The sequence below is a fragment of the Zootoca vivipara genome, chromosome 15 (genome assembly GCF_963506605.1).
Source record: "Zootoca vivipara chromosome 15, rZooViv1.1, whole genome shotgun sequence".
NCBI classification, from domain to species: Eukaryota; Metazoa; Chordata; class Lepidosauria; order Squamata; family Lacertidae; genus Zootoca; species Zootoca vivipara.
In genome coordinates, this window is record NC_083290.1 from 25,675,292 (window position 1) to 25,695,025 (window position 19,734).

A 19,734-nucleotide genomic window follows, 5' to 3' on the forward strand; every position below is an offset into this window, starting at 1 on the left:
GGGCGTACCCAGGATCAAAACTAGGGGGCGGCACACCAGCCATGCCCCCCACCCCCAGCCACCCAATTGGCTGGCTGGCAATGACGTGGCTGGGATCCTCCCAGGAGGCATGGTCAATGTCCATGCCCCCCATAGGGAGGCACACGGAGCCACCCGCGCTTGTGCTTCTGCCTCGCCCGCTCCTTTACTGGCAGCGATGACTAAAATGAGGCAGCACCAGAGAAGCTGCCTCTGTCGAGAGAAACCTGGACCTGGACCTGGGCTAACTTCAGCCCACACTCCTTCAAGTCACAGTGAGCACAGCACAGAAAGTGCACAATGAAGTGCCGCAGAGCATTGTGGGGCAGCACTTTCTGTGCTGTGCTCGCTGTGACTTGAAGGAGTGTGGGCTGAAGTTAGCCCAGGTCCAGGTCCAGGTTTCCCTTGACGGAGGCAGCTTCACTGCTTCTGCTGCTGTTTCGCTTCAGCCAAGCAGGCTGCCTGTCGTGCTGTGCTCTCCCTTTTTTGCTTCTGGGGGGGGCAGCTGCCCCCCTGCCCCGTGCTGGGTATGCCCATGCATCCTTATTAGCTTGTGGGCTGTTTACTGTGAGTCAGCCACCCATCCCACATTTGCCTGTCACTTTTCAAGCCGCAAAAAGTCTCTTTTTTTTAAATGTGAATTTGGGGGTGCCAAGATGACACTTTTAATTACACAAACCTAAAGCTCGGCTATGTGCTTAAATCTCTCCTGGAAAATACTGTCATTCTAGGGGGCACTCTGAGTATCTTGGTGCAATAAAACACAGAAGGTGCACTCTACATTCAAACATTGCATTTTTTTTTAAAAAAAAGTGTATCCAATGCTATTCCTACTCAGAGGAGGCCTATTGAAGTTAATGGACATGCCTAACTTGGGTTTATAATTTTTTATTGGCTCTACCCTGAATAGCTGGTGATAATCCAGTGTTTCAAGAGATAATTGACAAAATACACTTAATATGACCGGATATTTCTAAATAGGTTTTGTAAGGGCTGAGCGAATCTCACAAGAATGTGCGTCTTTAACAGATTGAGGCTTTCCCAACGTGGCACCCTCTACATGTTTTGGACTACAACTCCCATCACCCTGAGTCAACACGGCCCAATGGTCACAGCTGATGGGAGTTATAGTGGAGGGTGCCAGGTTGTGAATGGCTGGTGTGAGCACTTGGGGCTCTGTTTGTGCCATGATTTCTAGGCACAGGTCCGAACAGTTTTGGGGGTTTATTATCTTGCTGCTTCCCCCTGGAAAAGCAATGCTTTACCGCTGAATTGGAACAAACGCCAGGTTTTCCATGAACTTCTGTTTGTTCTGATCCAGTGATAAACAGTGGGTTCGCTCAGGGAACGCAGCGGTGTGACCAAAACAAAAAACCACCCATGCCTACAAATCATGGACCTATAGAAATTGCACCACAGATGAAAGTGTGGATAAGCCCTTGCTCTACAGGTGAGGGTCTTCCATCCCGGGAGTCAAATGTGGCCTTCCAGGCCTCTTTGTCTGCCCCTTGGGACTCTGCCCAGACCACCCCTTCTCCTTAGGCTAGCAACACTCCACACCTCCCTCGAGCACTACTTAGAGTGTGACAAGGGAGAGGGGTGTGAGTGGGACTGTGCACAGAAACCCCCAATTGAATTCAACCTACGGTACAAAGCTAACAGCCACACCTTGCAAGGGAAACATGTCCCCATCTGCTCCTTGCCCCCTTGAAAGATTTTTCTAGAGGAGCCCATCAGCAGCACCCATTCAATCCCCGAGTTCCAGGCAGCCTCCTGAGCCACCCATGGAACTGGGCGGGTGCTTAGCCATACAAATTAAGGTGCCGTGGGGTTGCCCGGGTTGTACTTAAGCTGAAATAGGGCTGTTGTGGCCTGCCTTACCACTGTTTCCCTGTTTCTGCGCTTTATTCCTCCATCTAGACGGAAAGAGCCTATTCACAGTGTGGTATTCCTACTTGTGGGGCCGGACTGCTGTATTTCTTTTGCCAAAACATGGGTGCTGAAGAACTGCCTCGATAAACCGCCATTTCTCTGCATACGCAATATGGAAAGGGGCTCAGCACACAGAAGACAAACCCAAAGGAGAGACACAGGGAGAGAGCTGGGTTGTCCTTGAGCCACAAAGACTTGAGACGTTTTACACTATCCCTGCATGCCGAAACTCTGGCTTTAAAGGCCTTCGACTGGGAGGCTGTTGCTCAGATCGTATGCGCCGTTGTTTTCATCCTGCAGAAGAAGCTTCTCGATGGTCAGGGTGCCCATTTCCTTCCTTGAGTCCTCCAGCTCCTCGGGGACCGGGTCTGGGATTGAAACGGGAAGAGGCAGAAACTGGGGTGCAGGGAGGGTGGGTGAAGCCGGTTGGTACTGCAGGGACGGCGCTGGTAATGTTGAGATTGGCTGAGTCCATGGGAAGTAGCTCAGAGGAGCTTGCTGGTCCATGACATCCAAGTGAGGCACAACAGCTGGCGTGGAAGTGGGTCTTGCCTGTTTGATTAAAAGGAAAAAAACAGATTGACCCATCACTTGTGTTTCTCTGGAGCAGGAGAGGCCAAACTTTTTTTTGGGGGGGGGCAGATGTTGTGGGTCAGGGGTAGGCAACCTAAGGCCCAGGGGCCGGATGCGGCCCAATCGCCTTCTCAATCTGGCCCATGGATGGTCCAGGAATCAGTGTGTTTTTACATGAGTAGAATGTGACCTTTTATTTAAAATGCATCTCTGGGTTATTTGTGGGGCCTGCCTGGTGTTTTTACATGAGTAGAATGTGTGCTTTTATTTAAAATGCATCTCTGGGTTATTTGTGGAGCATAGGAATTCATTCATTTTCTTTCCAAAATACAGTACAGTCTGGCCCACCACATGGTCTGAGTGACAGTGGACCAGCCCACGGCTGAAAAAGGTCGCTGACCCCTGTTGTGGGTCTCCAGATCTTATCAGCCCCAGCCATGATGCCTCCACTAATTTATTTAAAATAAATAAGTCAAAAACAATGGTCAAGATTAAAATCCTCCAAACAAAAAAACCTGCAAAACTAGCAATGAACCATTAAAAATAATGAAGGACACAGTGTGGTTGAGTAACTAGGCCACAGATGGGGAATGTGCGTGTTGTTGAGCTCCAACTCCCATTAGGCCCACCCAGGAGGGCCAGTAGTCAAGGTTGATGGGAGCTCTAACATCTGGAGGCCCTTGGGTTTTGCACCCCTGCAGTAGAAAATTGGCCTAGGATTGGGAAGACCCAGGTTCAAATCTCCAATTAACCATTAAGCTCCCTAGGCGACCTTTGGCTAGGAATCTGGGAGGATACCATCAGAAATAGAAATTGCCACAATTTGCTTGCTCACCCACAGGTCAGGAGCAGAAATTGCACAAACGAATAAGAGCAGAATCCGCTACCGTTGGATTTTTTTTTAGTCTGCAAAGGTTGTATACCGTAAATGTATTTCCCTGCGTATAAGACTAATTTTTAACCCAGGAAAATCTTCTTAAAAGTTGGGGGTCGTCTTATACGCGTGTCGTATTTCTTATACGGCGAGTATATCCCAAACTCTATATTTTAACTGGAAAAGTTGGGCGTCGTCTTATACGCCCAGTCGTCTTATACGCTGGAAAATACGGTAATTCTGTCATGCCAATGTGTCCACATGGTTCCAACCTTATTGCCACAATGCTAAAGAAGCAGCAGCCTGCCTGAGCCTTATCCATATAAACAGTAATTCCACTCGCATCAGGAGGGGTTCTGTGACTTTGCCCCACACCCCACCAACTGCTGCTGGGCCAATCACTCACTCTCAACCTCACCTGCTTCATGGGGGACATTGCCGGAGGATAAAATGGGAGTAGGCAAAAAAACCATGGCAGCTGCCCAGGACTAATGAATAAATAAATTCTGCTAACTGATGCCATGAAATACCTGGGAGGAGAGGGAAACAACAACAATGGCAGAGCACTTGCTTTGCATGCAGAAGGTTTCACATTCAATCCCTGGCAGCTCCAGTTTTAGGAAAGGTCAAGTAAGTGTTGACAGGAAAGATCTCTGCCGGAGTGTCACTGCCAGCCAGTGTGGTTGACACTGGGCTGGAAGGACAAAGAGTCTGACCTCGGTATGAAACAGCTTCCTTTGAGCCTACAGCCTACTCCCAACCATCTCTCCTTGCATTACTTACTTAGGCTCTCAACTTCTGGACCTGCCAAGAGAGACGGTAGAGAAATCCGAGGTTTTCCAAACTGTACCGGAAACCACCTGTTTGTGTGTTCATTCCCAACCCAGAACAGAAAACCTTCCCAAGCATACGAATGGGAGTGTTATGTATTTGTTAACTTGCATGGTGGGAAATAGGCTGGATTCCTTAACACAGCTGTGGGGCGAGAAGCCCACCTGCTACTTAGGCACCCTTGGAATAACAGGGCCCTTGCTGTGGGGCAATGAGATTCCTCCTTCCTCTCAGCTGTTTCTAGGGATGCTGCCTCTTCCTTCCCCATATAGAAATTAATGGAGGCATTGTGGCATTAACCATCTGCGGAGGTGTGCATACCCGTAACTGAGTAAAACAACTACAACAGAAGAACAGAACATGTGATCTAAGTTCCTTCCACTTTCAATGGCACATTGCTACGGCAAATAGCACGAGAGGCAGTGTTGATCTCTGTACACCATGCCCTGACAGCAGCAACTACATTTGCAACAAATTCCAGCCCCGTAGGCTTCAGTGTGGAAGACAGCTCAGTATCTGTGGACTGTCCCTCTTGATCAGGGGTCCCCAAACTAAGGCCCGTGGGCTGGATGCGACCCAATCGCCTTCTAAATCTGGCCCGCGGACGGGCCGGGAATCAGCATGTTTTTACATGAGTAGGATGTGTCCGTTTATTTAAAATGCATCTCTGGGTTATTTGTGGGGCCTGCCTGGTGTTTTTACATGAGTAGGATGTGTCATTTTATTTAAAATGCATCTCTGGGTTATTTGTGGGGCACAGGAATTCGTTTTTTTCCCCAAAATATAGTCCCCCCCAAGGTCTGAGGGACAGTGGACTGGCCCACTGCTGAAAAAGTTTGCTGACCCCTGCTTTTGATCGTGTCTGAAATCAATGGGTGATCAGGTCTTTGGTTGGAAAAAAGGCTTCACTGCTGCTTTTGCTATATACAGTTGGTCTTGTGCAAAGTGTTGCTTTTTTTTAAAAAAAAGGTAAAGCACCCTGAAAGCCATCAAATAAAATAATTATTCATAGCATTTGAAATGCAGCTGCAAACAATGTTGTAAAAATATCGTGTGGAAACAGACCAGGAAGAAAAGCATCCAGGTGCTCCCTGCGGATATTCAGATCCGGTATTTGATATTTTGGGTAGCAAGACAGAACAATGCAATTTATGGCACTCTTCAGTTACAGCAATTCAGAAGCTGCCAGTCGGAGCGATGAGATTCCTTGCTAGTCAAAGCCAATACTAAGCTGACGACTATACTCTCACTTTCTCTCTCGTTTCCCCCCCCCCCCTGAAGTGCACACAATGATCTTGATTTTTTTACTTCTCACATGAGGAAGCTTAATTCTATAACAGCCTGCACTTAAATTAGAGTCGAAGGGGATTTGCATCAGGAAAATAATCCCTTTGTGTGTGATGGTCCTCTGAGAATTGTGATGTCAAACATTCACTGTATGTTTAAATATCTGATGAATGCTTACTGGATATTGCATACAATGTGTATTTGTCACCCAATGATACTTGATTTCAACAATACTTAATCTGCAATCTTGAGGGAAATATTTCACCAAGCCCTCATCAGCCTGACACCAGCTTCCTTGAAGGACCACCTTATCCCACTTGACCACTTTGATCTATGAAACTGGCATTCTTGCAACTGCCACACACTGTTCTGCACTTGTAAAAATAGAATTGCCCCTTCAGAGTAGCAGCATCTTCTCTCTGGAACTCCCTGCCCATTGATATGAGGCAGGTGCCTTTGTTGCACCCTTTCCTACAACTGCTGAAAGCTTAATTGTTTAGCCTACCCAGAAATGTAATTTTACTATGTGTATTTGTATTTAAAACTGTTGCTTTTCATCGATATTTTGATCATTTTATCGTCTCTATGTGTTTTTAAAGTTTGCTAATTTTATCTGCGTCATCTTATGAACGGCTGATATTGTTTTAAGTAAACCACCTAGAGGCTGTTATTGTTGTTAGGAGGCATATAAGTCATGTTCAATAAAAATGTAAGAAATCAGTAGAACTGGTCCATTGCAGTGACCCAGCCAAACTCACCGCAAAGTTTGTGATCAGCGGCTGAGATGCATAAGTGAGCACTGAAGATGTTCCGACGAGCGTGTAACTTGGGCACACGGGCTGGACATACATGTCCGCTGAATAAGGACAGCTGACAGCTTCATGGGAGACATAATCTGGGTAGGTGGTCCACTGGGTCAAAGGCTGCAGAGAGGCTGGAGAAGGTTGTGTTAACCACCCGGAATACAGCGACCCATCATCCATCACTGGCAGGGCAGAAGTGACAAAATCCGAATCTGTGCAGACTTGGCCTGTGAAGAGAGGAGAGTCTTGAAGGTAGGGAGAGGCAAATCTGTCAGTTTCAGCTTCTCATTTTTTCCAATCTTAAATCATTTCCACTTAGGTTTTTTTTTTAAGGTCCCCAGTATTCATCAGCATTTTCGTGCAAAGTTTTAACATACAGATTTTCCTATGCAATTTTGCCTAATAGACACCTTTTTTTTTTGCAAACCGTTTTTTTCCCCCGCATATATTTTGTACACTGTTTTCGCTAAAATATTCATTTTTAGAAACACATTACTTGACTGGGTGATCTGCACAGCACAATGTGGAAAGGTGCAAAATTCAAAGGGTGGTTGTGTTTCGGCTCACAGCTAGCTTTGGAAAAAAGGCCAGTTAGGAAGGTTCGCTTCTAAATACGAACTTAATTGAATTTCTCCCCCAGCTGTACTTGAGAGTTAAGCTGTGAGAAGGTCAGAGCAAAGAAGTGGAAACAAAAGCAAAAACTAGAATAGAATAGAATAGAATAGAATAGAATACTGAGACACTTACCAGTGGGTGAATAGGAAGGGACAGGCTGATGGGGGAAAAATACCTAAAGGAAAATAATAGTTTGACATCAGCTATTTAAGAAAGCGTAATACCAGAGAAAATATTACTCAGAGGCCAACTAGGAAACTCATTTCAGTGATATTTAAACTGCGATTAAACATCAAGGCCAGTTAATGCGCTTTCAGGTCCAGCATATGGACTGGGGAATAGGGAGATCTCTTAGGCCACCCTTACACCTTATATTTTAAGCACCATGATGTCACTTCCCCCAAAGAATTCTGGTAGCTGTAGTTTGTTAAGGGTGCTGAGAGTTGTTAGAAAGCCATCTCCCCCCCCCCCATTCCCCAGAGCTCTGTGTGAAGAGGAGTTGATTATTAAACCACTCTGAGAATTGTAACCGCTCTTATCAAGATGCATCTCCCAGAATTCTTTGGGGGAAGCCATGGCTGCTCAAAGTGGTACCACGATGCTTTAAATGCAGGGCGTGAATGTGGTCTTGGTCATTCTGCTACCCTCAGAAGAGCAGGGAATGACAACCTGGGAGAAGGCTTTCTCTGTGGCAGCACCTCCGTTGTGGAACTCCTTCCTGGCAGAGGTTTGTCTAGCATTTTTGTTGTACAGCTGACTGCAAATGTTGAAGATGCACCTCTTTACCCTGGCCTTTGACAGTGTTGTGTTTTGTGGGACCCACCTCATCAGTTTTGATTTAAAATAATAATAATACTAATACTACTACTACTACTACAACTAATAACAATCTATAATATATAGATAATATATAAATGTAAAAAGGGCATGTGGGTGTGTCTCCACTTTTCACCAAAACCGTTTGACCGATTGAGGTGAAATTTTGACACAACATCACATGCGAATGTCCGAAGGATCTTATAAAGTTTGCTAAGACAGATGTCACACCTCCACCAGGTAAAAGCCCCCAAACCATGTGTTCCAGAACTCACAAATCAGATGAAAGTGCATGCTGGGAGCACAGGAGAGGTTGCAAAATAGTGCCCTCTAGTGACGGCTACACTGGTACTGCACCTAGGAAAACTTCCCTTTCCACAGCATCTCGGCTCGGCTTTCCAGACTGGGCCAAGTGGAGGTGGGGGCTCGCCTGGGTGGGGGATGGGGGGAGGAGGGGGCAGGATAGGTCATGGGTCAGGACAGGGTGGGGTCAATCACAGGGATGAGCCGTGGGTGGGTGGGGGTAGGAGGGGCTGGGATGTAAAACAGGGGGACTCTGAAGGTGAGGGGAGTCTGAAGGGGGACTCTGAGGCTCCTTTTAACAGACTGAGCCACAGCAACGCATGGCAGGGCCAGCCAGTAGTAGTAATAATAATAATAATAATAATAATAATAATAATAATAATAATGGTTTTACTTGCTCTTGTAACTGTATTATATTGTGAGAACCCATCCTGGGAAACACTGGCCTGAGAGCGCTCCAATTGGAAAACAGCCTATACTAAAGGTGTCATGGGCTTTGAAGACACTTGAACTCAGGATGCAAGGGAGAAATGTGCTAAGAGGAAGGCACGCTTGGCAAATCCACACCATGATCAACTCCCGCCCGGAAACCAATGTCTCCACTGTGGAAGGATGTGTGGATCCAGAATTGGCCTCCACAGTCACTTATGGACTCATTGTTAAAACCATGTTTATGGAAGACAATCTTACTCAGCTACGAGTGATCGCCAAAGAAGATTATATTGTGAGAACCCATTCTGGGTCCTGATGGTGAAGGGTGGGTAAGAAATCTTATGACCAAACCAAATAAAAGTTTTTGTTTGGAGAATGAAAGGGCAGAAGGAGTGGGGTGGGGATTCCGCAAGCCATGCTGCCCCGCAACAGGCCGCCTTTCATTTCAGCTGTTGCAAGTGCCACTTCTCCCGGCTCAGTTTTTAAATTCAGATTTTTGCCACATGAGCTTTATACAAAGCTCAATTTCAGGTCTGCTTAGCCTGCCAGCTCCGAGCATAAGACTCCGAGCTTGGCATAGGTGACATCATGATGGAAACCCATATGAATCAACAAGGAGATTCAGAGAGGAAGAGGATCTTGCCCACAAATTGTGGTTTTGCCCACAGCTCTTCTTACCGTCGTCGCTGTCCCAGCAGTGGCCACGTTTGCATTCTGAACACTGCCACGCTTTCGCTTTAGGAGTTCCTTTACGGGCTCTTTGACACGGACACCTTGATAGGGGCGGGTTGGGGGCGGGGGCTGCTCGGGTGCAGAACCTGGGAGGGGAAAATGATAATTATTTTTCTCTCTCAGTGCTTCAAATATTGGATGAGTGGAACACCTTCCACTTGTGCACTAGAATTTCCCCTTGCTCCCTTCCACATGCCCCCCTGCACCCAGTCTGCAGCTGGATTAAATGTGCAGTGTACATTTAGACTTCCGGTCTGTCGCGGCGGAGAGAAGGACGCAGGGACCTCGCGCGCCGATGTCCCTGGCTTCACGGAGGGGGGGGAAGTCCGCAGAGCGAGCGGATTCCCCGTAAAAACACCGGGTAGAGAGTCCCGGTGACTCACGCACCCAGCGGTTGCTCCGTTTTTTGCGGATCCCCCGCTGCCCGAGAGCTCAATAGAGTGATCGAGAGCCGGCGGGGTGGAACCGCGGGAGCCATTTTGGTCTATATCTTACCTCCGAAAAGTGAAGCTCCGAGTCCTGACCCGGCAAGCGGCAGATTCTTCCGAACAAATTTAAACTTCCAAAAAGTAAGTGGAATTGCGATCACGGACTTTAAATTCGTTAATTGGAAAAACAGGAGAGGCTTTAAAGAAACGGAAGTCGGTCTCTTCCTAATGGAAAACTGGGAGGCGCTTTAAATAATCTTAAGCTGAACGACAAAAGGCATTTGGGACTGTGGACCCGAGAGAAAGAAAGACTTTTTTGAACCCTCTCAACTCCCGAGTCCGGCACCCCTTGAGGTACAGCATTATTAAGGGGGAGAGTGCTTTGACAGCTGTCAAAAGCTGTCAAGCTGTCAAAAGACTGGGTGGATTTATTGCACTGTTGTAATCAGTAAAAATTGACTGAAAACGTGGTAGAACTATTCAATATTGGAATTAAGAATGGAGTTGTGATTGAGTTAAAAGACAAAGGAAAAGAACAGCCAAAATGGAGTCGACCGTCTGAGGAAGGAATTTTCCAGCACCTCTTTGTTCTCCACCTCCTGTTTGTCTGCGGTCAGGAGAAATATGAAAACAAAGTACTCTCGAGCCTTCCAGGAGGCTGTGCTAAACTATCTACAAATATGGGAGGATATTTACAAGGAACGGCAACATCCCAATTTACCAGCAGTCGAGGATGAAGTCCAAGTCCAGGATTTAGAGGAAAATTTGATCTTGGAGACTGTGGAGATTGAATCTGGATGTCAGGAGAAACAACTAGATGAAAATCTTAAAGAGGACTTGGACTATAAAAAATATGTTTGGGATGAAGCAAAGCATGGACTTCAAAAGGAAGAAAATCAAGCAGAGCAAGAAAAGGAGAAGCAAAGGAATTTGAGGATTAATGGACTTGAAGATCCTGGAGGGGTTGAAATGTGGGGTGATGTCAGGGAGGAATGGGAAAGACAGGGGCAGGGGGGGACAAGGGTCTGGAGACGGATATGGGAAAGAATGGGTGTGGGGTGAATATTCTAGTTAAAAGATTTTGCTTTTAGTCTCTGAAAGACGGTTTTTGAAATTTTGGTCTGTTAACGGAAATGCTGATCCAATTGGGGGGAAAGACTTAGGGAGAGGAGATGGAGTGTAAAAATGAATGGAAAAAGCTGTGTTTTCTGGAGGGAATTATAAGAACGGCTTAGGAAAGAATTTAAGTTAATGTAAATTTTTGTAAGTTAAGTTAGGTTAGGCAGAAAGCTGCCTACTCTCCTTTCCTTACTCTGAGATACTCAGTGGCAGGGAGTGCTCAGAGGGGTGAGGAGGGGATATAATGGAACCTTGGAAATGCTGTGCCCCACGGGTTCCTCTTGTGGCAGGAGGGGGCCTGTGGGAGGGCAGCATGGAAAAGGAGGAGGGTTGAGTTAATATTATAAGAAAAGGATTTTAAACTGAAATAGAAAACCCGCCATAAACTTTAGATTTTGTTTAAGGAAAACCAGGAGGAAGACTATCGAGGAAGTCACAAGTATAAGGTTAAGGTAATAAGAATTGGGGAGTTAAAATTCTCCCCTATTATTGTTATGTTTGTATTTGTCTAAGTATGCTTATGAATGAGCTGGGGGAAACCAATCCTCAGAGCTCCTCCATTCCTGTCCTTTCAGTGGCAGGGGGGGGGGAAGAGGGGGGAGGAGGGAGGGGGGAGGCCAAACCCAACTTACAATGGACCCCTTTGATTCTCAAAACACACGGGTTTCACTGGTGGCAGAGGTGAACCAGTGGGTGGAGGGAAAACGAAGGGACAGTGTTATATTGTATGTGTGTGTAGTTTGTTTAGTTTTGTTTGTAAAATTAATAAAAAATATTATTAAAAAAAATAAATGTGCAGTGTACATTTGACCATTGACCATTCCTTCCTCTCCCTTTTTTAGCGAATTAAAACAATTTCAGATCGTGAGGTCTGAGCCCATGGCTTGCTAAACCCTCCTCTGAATAATCAGCCCGGCAGTCAGCCAAGAAGCCACCCTGAAGCCTTGCGATAGTGTGAGTCACAAGGAAACACAACTCACTTCTGTATCTGAAACAGGTAAGCTTTATCACATGCAAAGTATTTGGCGGCGATGACTTGACACCGTATCAAAGCTCACGGGCGTAAGGAAATATTGATAAATCCATTGACGGCAACAATTTCCGCGGCACAGGGCTTTGACTGCAATCGGTAGGCATACCTGAGCTGATAACCAGTGCTCCCTTCCCAACCAAGTTCTAACTAATCAAACAGGTAACAGTCCCGTTCCTTTTCAGAGGAGTCCAGCTTCACCCTCTCTCATTAAAGCCATATCAAAACATAAACCACTTGAATGATTGGATGCAGGAAGCAAGCTGATTTATACAGATTCTGGCCCATGTAGTTCAATACTGTCCATACTGACTGGCAGCTGCTCTCCAGGGTTTCAAGCAGGGGTCTCTCCCAGGTCTTCCTGAAGATGCTGGGAATGGAACCAGGAACCTTTCGCACGGAAAGCGGGTGCTCTACCACCTAGCCACAGACCCAGAGGGTAGTGAGGAGAAATGGGGAAACGCAGATATGTGCCATTCCACATAAAAATGCTGCTCATTGCCTATGTGTGGGGTAGCCCAGTGTTTCTCAACCAGTGTGCCTCCAGATGTTTTGGGACTACAACTCCCATCATCCCTAGCTAGAAAGACCAGTGGTCAGGAATGATGGGAGTTGTAGTCCCAAAACATCTGGAGGCACACTGGTTGAGAAACACTGGGGTAGCCAACATAATATCCTCCAGATATTATTGAACTTCAACTCCCATCAGCCCTAGGGTTGCCAGACTCAATGGAGGACAGGACTTCTGTGCCTTTAATTGCCCTGCTCTCTTTTGAGTCTGGAAACCTTAAAGAGAAACCAGCAGACCCTTTGCTTGGAAATTAAGGTTTCCAGACTCCAGACTCAAAAGAGAGCAGGGCAATTAAAGGCACAGAAGTCCTGTCCTCTATTGAGTCTGGCAACCCTAATCAGCCCCCATCTGCACGAGAAATGATGGAAGTTGTAGTCCAATGACACTTGGAAGCTGCCATGTTGGCTACCCTTTGTGCAGTGGTGCCCAAGGAGGAAGATCTAGGTGGTGTCTATCCTTCTACTAATGAACAAATAGAGTAAAAATTTACTGAAAGGGCCCCGCTGACAGAAAAGAGAACTGGGCCAAAAGGATCTTTACCTTTTAACAGAATATGCGCAGCTTGCAGACTTAACATATAGAACAGGGCCGTCTTAAGCATATTGGGCGCCCGGGCGCCATGGTGCGAAGATCGCTCCGGCGCCCCCCACCCTGTTTCCCACCATGGCTGTCTGGTGGGCGCAGCCGCACGGCGCCCCCCTGGCAGCCCTGTGCCACCCAGCCTTGCCTTAGAGCTGGCCCTGATATAGAATAAGAGAATAAGAAGAACATACATTCAGAGAAGATTGGAAAACGTTTATTGAATATATGGGAAATCACTGTGTACAGCTGAAAACGTTGGCAGCATTAAGATAAATTCAACAGTGTAAGTAGGTTTTGATGGATGTAATAATGGAATACCGAACGGTATAGTTTTTGTAAAATACGCAGGTTTTTATGATATGTAAAATGAACCATGGAAAGAGCAGAAGGGAAGTCCTTGATATCTTAAGGATGTACTTTAAATTTAATAAAACAGAAAATTTAATAAAAATTACATTAAAACAAACAAACAAAAGGATCTTTGCCTTTAGCAGGTATAAGCAGGATCTCTAATGGTAGCTAATTTTTAACAGAGGCCTCCACTGCCAGAGGTGGCCCCTTGTTTATGAATTGCCCCCTTCAGAGAGTTCCACCCGGCACCTTCAATCCTGAGGGGACGGTATGTCACCCAGTGGTCAAGCACCGACTTTGCACACAGAAGGGCCTAGGCTCAATCCATGGCATCTCCAGTTTAAAGGGCCTCGGGTACCGTACCAGGCAACAGGAAAGAGCTGGAATGACTGGGGTTGATGGTTATGCTGCAGAATATCTGGAGGGAACCAGGTTACTGGTGGCTGATAGAAGGCAACATATGAGTTTAAGGTACTGGGTTAAGACCTTTCCACCTGCCAGTTGTATGGCGAAAGAGGCCAATTTAATAGGCTGTTTAATTTTAACTTTTTTTTTTTACAAAAACCTTTATTGCATATTAAAATTCCAAAAAAATACAGAAAAGAAAAATACATATAGTAAATACATACTTTACAGCAGTTCAAAAGTTACAATTAACATTACTAAATTGGCTTCAAAATCTGAATGCTCCAGACCTTGAGTATAAAAAGAACCGGGAAAAAAGGAGAAAAGGAAAAGGAAGAGAGACGAACAAGAGAAAATATCTGAGGTAAGTCAATATGGAAGAGGGAGGGGGGAGGGAATGGTGTGAGGTAGGAGGGGGGAGGGAAAGGGGGGGAGGAGGTAAGTAGACGGAAAAGGAGTTGATAAAGACAATTAGAAAAGAAAGTACAGAATAAAATTTTAACTTTTTAACTTTTTATTATAGTACCTTTATGCACCATTTGCCACAAAGTATCTGTCTACAGTACAGCTCTTCAAGTATCATTGGAGAACTAGTGAGCTGACCAGAGACAGAGACATCTTTTTGAGAAGTACCGGTAATTGTGTGTGGTCTGAAACATGAGAATGGTCCAAGGATGGACCCACCCCCTTGCACTCCCAGAATGGTGCCCCTGCTGGATAGTCCTGGTTTTACAGCAGGGCTGGAGAGCTATTTTCAGCCCAAAGACTCCATTCCCTCATGGGAGACCTTCTGAAGGGGCTGAATGCCAGCTGTGGGTGTGGCCAGAGGCAACACTAGGCACAGCCAGAGCCACAGATCTGACTCTTACCTTTGTATGATAGATTACTACCTGCCAACTGCACAAGATCAGATGGTTCTACATCGAGCCACCTCACCCACCCACCTGTCCATCTTCCATCCAGGCAAGCCAAAAGCATGATCACAGCTGGGGGACAGTTTCCAGCCAGGCAAAGCACTCAAAGAGTAAGGAACAGGGCCAGGGAGAGGTGTAGCTTCAGGAGAAATGCGGAAAGTAGGCTATAGACCAGGGAGCATCGTCAGGACCAGGCAGAAGTCTATGGGGAGCACATTCAACCCCAAGGCCTGTGGTCTTCCAATTCCTGCTTTACAGCCTGAATTCAAAGCCCATTTGAGTCGAAAGTGGTGTTTCAAGTCATAACTTTGGATCTGGACCACCAGTAAAAGTTTTGCAAAACATTAATCTACCAATCTGCTACACACTGTTACCTTTCACCCTCATCTCGCCTCTGTTCTAAACGCAAGCACCAGGAAACCACCATGTCTTTGCCAGGGATTGTTCTGTAAATATTTCTACTGACCCACACATATTTTAAACATTTTGCAACTGACGACAAATACCTGGCTGGAGGAAATAAAACCATCTGCCAGTTTCAAAGCCATCCAGCGAAAAGCCTGTTAAGGCAATGTGGTTGACTCACTAATCCTTGGACAAAAATTCTATCCAATGAACATTATTATATATAAGTCTGAAGATTCACCTGAGGTTTGGGTACAGTTTTACAAGGTGCTGCTGTGGTTTATCATCCAGTCCTTGATGGAGCTGCCCACAGGCTTGTACCCAAGTCCATATTAACCCCATGCATTTCACCACATCCGACTCTCGTGTTGCTGGCCAATTCCAGACAGATGGAGTTTTGATAAAGATATATTGTTTTAAGCTGTTTCTGTCCAGCGATGTGTTCATTGTAACCCACGCCAAGCTGTGGGGAGTTGGAAGGCTAGCAACACAAGGAAATAACTGGTGCCTCCTCCCCACCCCAATGAATGGAGTAAATAATTCAGGAGTAAACAAAGTGTGCATCCAGACAACCCACCAGAGATATAGGAAGCCTTTGGACCATCACTTACTCCACATCCCCAACAAAACCAAAGGATAAGTATATATGACTCTACTTGCTCACAAATATTCCCTGTCACTCAACCCACCCCATATCTTCTATTGACCATCAATTTCCCTGTGTCCCCCATTGATCCTCAGCTTTCCCACACCCTCTCATCTCTCTCCCTCCTCTTCACACCTTTGTCAAAAATCACATTGTAAGCTCTTTAGGGCAAAACTATCTTACGTTCTTCTGCAAAATGCCGTAAACATTGATGCCTGACTGCACAAATAGTGTGATCTTCTGATAGATAAACAGACAAGCACTGCCAGAGAATGAATGAATCACACTCTTGCATGCCACAAAACAGAAGCTTGGCTGGCAGGTAGGAGAGGCCAGATTCTTAGTTCCTGCAGTCACCATTCGTGACTAGAATTCATTTATATGGGGAAGGCTAAAGTCTATGGGGGAAGGGCAAATTGTGTCCTACACCCCTGTCATTGACAGGCTCACATAACAGGGATCCTTTGGGGAGGCTGTACACCCAGGAAACCATGAAAAACACAAGCCCCATCTCTACAAAACACCTCAACTATCAAAATTACGGGCAGTTTGCTAAGTCTGTGATGACAACTTTAGGAACTGGGTCCCAACACCAGAAAAAAACTGAGACAGAGAGGAAGGGGTTGTATTCATATTAGTGCTGAGTAACACATCTCATCAGCACAAGGATTTCCACTTGTGCAATGGGACTTCCCCACTCTCCTCCCTCACCCCCATAAATCTGCTGCAGGGATTCCTCCAATTCTCCAGAGCAGATCTGGGGACAGTGCAGGGCACATGGAAGGGAGGAGAATGCAGGAAGTCCCATTGCGCAAGTGGAAATCCTTGCACTAATGAGATGCATTAGTTGCATACCAACCATAGTCCCTCAAAATATGGAAAAACAACAATAGACAAAGTCACATAAAAAAACACCCCGGTGAAATTGGTATAAAAGAAATTTGTTAATTGACAAAACAAGACTGCAGGTAAAATGAAAATATATGCACATATGTGGTAGCTACTGTTGGGAAACAATAACAACAATTTCTCCAAACACAGCAAACGATCTCCTGGGTTGCACCTCTTCTCATGCTCCATCAGAACAAGTACAGTAGAGAGTTTCTCACTGAAGACCACTCCCTTAGAAGGTCCTTGTTGATCTTTTCAAAACTATGTTGATCTTTGTGCTTTTCAAAACTTAATTCATCTAAGCCAGGGGTCAGCAAACTTTTTCAGCAGGGGGCCGGTCCACTGTCTATCAGACCTTGTGGGGGGCTGGACTATATTTTGAAAAAAACACACACAAAAACAAATTCCTATGCCCCACAAATAACCCAGAGATGCATTTCAAATAAAAGCACACATTCTACTCATGTAAAAACACCAGGCAGGCCCCACAAATAACCCAGAGATGCATTTTTTAAAAAGGACACATTCTACTCATGTAAAAACACGCTGATTCCCGGACCGTCTGCAGGTCGGATTTAGAAGGCAATTGGGCCGGATCCGACCCCCGGGCTTTATTTTGCCTACCCATGATCTAAGCTAACCTCTTCCTCACGAACTCCATAGATGGAGCTACTGACAATAGATGTATTGTTCTCCAAAACTGTAGTTTGTGGGGACTCGAGGAGAGAGTGCCAGCCTATATTGTCTCCTTAGGGAAAGATGAAAATCAGTGAACAACCACATGTCCAATTATTGACTAGAATATCATTACAGAAAATGGCAAAGCTTATGTAAGCAAGAAAGGGTAGACACAGATAAAGAGCGAGAAACAAAAGCAGAATTGCCAGTCAGGATTTTAAAAAAGACAGAAATAGAAACAAGGGGGGTTGTATTTTGCTGAAAAAGGAAAGAAGAAATACTGTAAGTTGGAAGATTACAGGGAGAAAGATATTTAAAAAGTTGTTAAGGCAACGTTTGAAAACTCGCCAGTCTTTGCAATGACAAATGTTTCTGGGGAAATGAGCAAGACAGGACACCGAAACTATACTAAAGCTGCTGGTGGTGCGAAGGAAGAGAGGAGGAAACCGAGAACCAAAAAGGCTCCTCAGATGATGATGTTGCAAAGAATGTGGCAGAGTTCAGCACAGAGAACGAAAAAGAATAAAGAACCAGGAAATTCTCAAAGGTGGTGGAAAATGCTGCCCAGATGTACAGATGGTGGTCTTTGAACTGGTTGGAGAAAGACTGAACATGCACCACAGGAAGATGTGTGAGATCAGTTTCAGAAGCTATTATAAGATGCACAGGTTGGGAAGCAGAGAGGGGGGGATCCTCAGCAACCTCACAAGCTTCCCCCCCCTCAGTACCAACTTCATGGGCACAGAAAATTTCCCAAAGATGAAACAAAGCTATGACACCACAAAGGTGAATATAGGCATGGTGGAATGTCAATAATTCAGGGGCATTGTGGAAAGGGGAAATACACTTGCAGGAAATGTTGGCAGACTAAGGAATTTGGAGTTTATGGGAGAGGGAAACATGGAACCATAATTAAGACATTTGTGGGGAACTATAAGTAAGAGGTGAGAATGTTCTTACTCAGGGAAGTATCCGAGAATGTACTAAGGAAATCTGGGAGTGTAACATCATAGATAATGTATCTATTCAACTTGTTTTGCTATGTTGTTTAATGCTCTTTCGCTTCAGTATGTTTCATAAAGCCAGTTGTTTGGGGGAACAGGGAAGAAAGTGAATTGTAACAAGTGGGGCTGAGGGTAGGGATGCAGGAGAAGTTCAATTCAGTTTGCATTTAAAGGCAAATCTAATTCTCACAATCTATCAACGGAAACACCCACCTTTTGAAATTTGCACTCCTCTGAATTTTGCAATGCAGTTCTTCGGCCAAGTGATTTGTACACAAATGATTATATTAAACAGTGCATAAGATGTATATATTATCAGAAATAACATACAAACATGCATTATCTTAGGGAAAAACTAAGTATTAAGGAAAATAGACTTTCAAGAAATCGTTTATTGGTTAAAAATGAATACAAAAATGTCTATACGGTATTAGGAGAAATTAGCACTAACACAATGAATAATTTTCATGAGGATTTTGCGTAAAACAAACCAACCACAAACCGCTGCAGAAATGTGGAAAAGCTGGATTTAAAATTGGAAAAATGAGAGAACCAAGGTTGACAAATCCTTCCTCCTCTGCTCACAACAGTTTCACACATGAGCCCATAGGTCCCAAAACATGGGTGACCCATGTATTGGCATTTCACAGATAATATAAATAGCAGTGAGTAAGCCTCAACAGCAAGCTACTTCCTCTCTGTGTGATGCTCTAGCCCACCAAATAATTTTTGAAATCAATGCTTGCACTCTCATCACTCTGCAATCCAAGCATTCTCACAACTGGATGCCACAACTGGATGTCACAAATTCATAGAATCATAGAATCATAGAGTTGGAAGAGACCACAAGGGCCATCCAGTCCAACCCCCTGCCAAGCAGGAAACACCATCAAAGCATTCCTGACAGATGGCTGTCAAATTGTCCAACACCTTTATCACAAATAATTTCCTCTGCCAAATCTCTCTCTCTCTGCCCCTCTATTTTGCTTCTGTCTCTGTATATGTAAAACATGTTGCCACAATCTTGTGAAATAGTAATCTCTGCCTTTCTCTGGCCAGCCGCCTTTCCCCAGCCTGCAGATATGTGAAGCAGAAATTCTAAAAGGTATTCTCTTACAGAGTCCTGTTGATCACAGATGGCGTCTGTACCTTTCACCTTGCAGAAATGGGCCAGAAGCATTTATCTTCACTTAACATCACTTGTTCATCATCACACAGTCTCCCGCCGCAGCCCCCCCCTCCATTCTTCGTTTAACTTTCTGGAGCCACTGTATGAGGCAATAGCCTCTTCTGTTAAAGAATTCGTGTCTGCCACTGTCTCCAGGGAAATATGTAAGTTCACAGTTGACATTGACAGAATCACCTGCAAATTGTGCATTTATCTCTGAATCGTCTTTGGAACATCGGGGAGTAGCATGGGATGTAGGGATGGGGGAGGGATATGATTCAGACCACATTTAAAAGTGAATCTATCTAATTTGTACTTTCTGAAAT

At 45.2% G+C, this 19,734-nt stretch overlaps 1 protein-coding gene across 1 annotated transcript; it reads right to left on the reverse strand.

Annotated features, from left to right (window-relative positions):
* Positions 1-418: 418 nt before the first annotated feature.
* Positions 419-15,003, reverse strand: POU2AF1 (POU class 2 homeobox associating factor 1). Its single transcript, XM_035140012.2, has 5 exons — positions 14,991-15,003; positions 9,163-9,302; positions 7,066-7,108; positions 6,274-6,545; positions 419-2,502 (listed from the first exon to the last, which is right to left on the reverse strand). Exons 1-5 carry the CDS (start codon positions 15,001-15,003, stop codon positions 2,188-2,190), a joined length of 783 nt encoding a protein of 260 aa, XP_034995903.2. The 3' UTR covers positions 419-2,187.
* Between the last annotated feature and the right edge of the window lie 4,731 nt (positions 15,004-19,734).

Bases quoted from the DNA above. Each gene is read 5' to 3' on its own strand.
- POU2AF1 (XM_035140012.2), bottom strand. The intron at 7,109-9,162 runs GTAAGAAGAGCT...ATTTTCCTTTAG, and splicing joins CTGCTGGGACAGCGACGACG to GTATTTTTCCCCCATCAGCC. The intron at 6,546-7,065 runs GTAAGTGTCTCA...CTCTCTTCACAG, and splicing joins CCCTTCCTATTCACCCACTG to GCCAAGTCTGCACAGATTCG.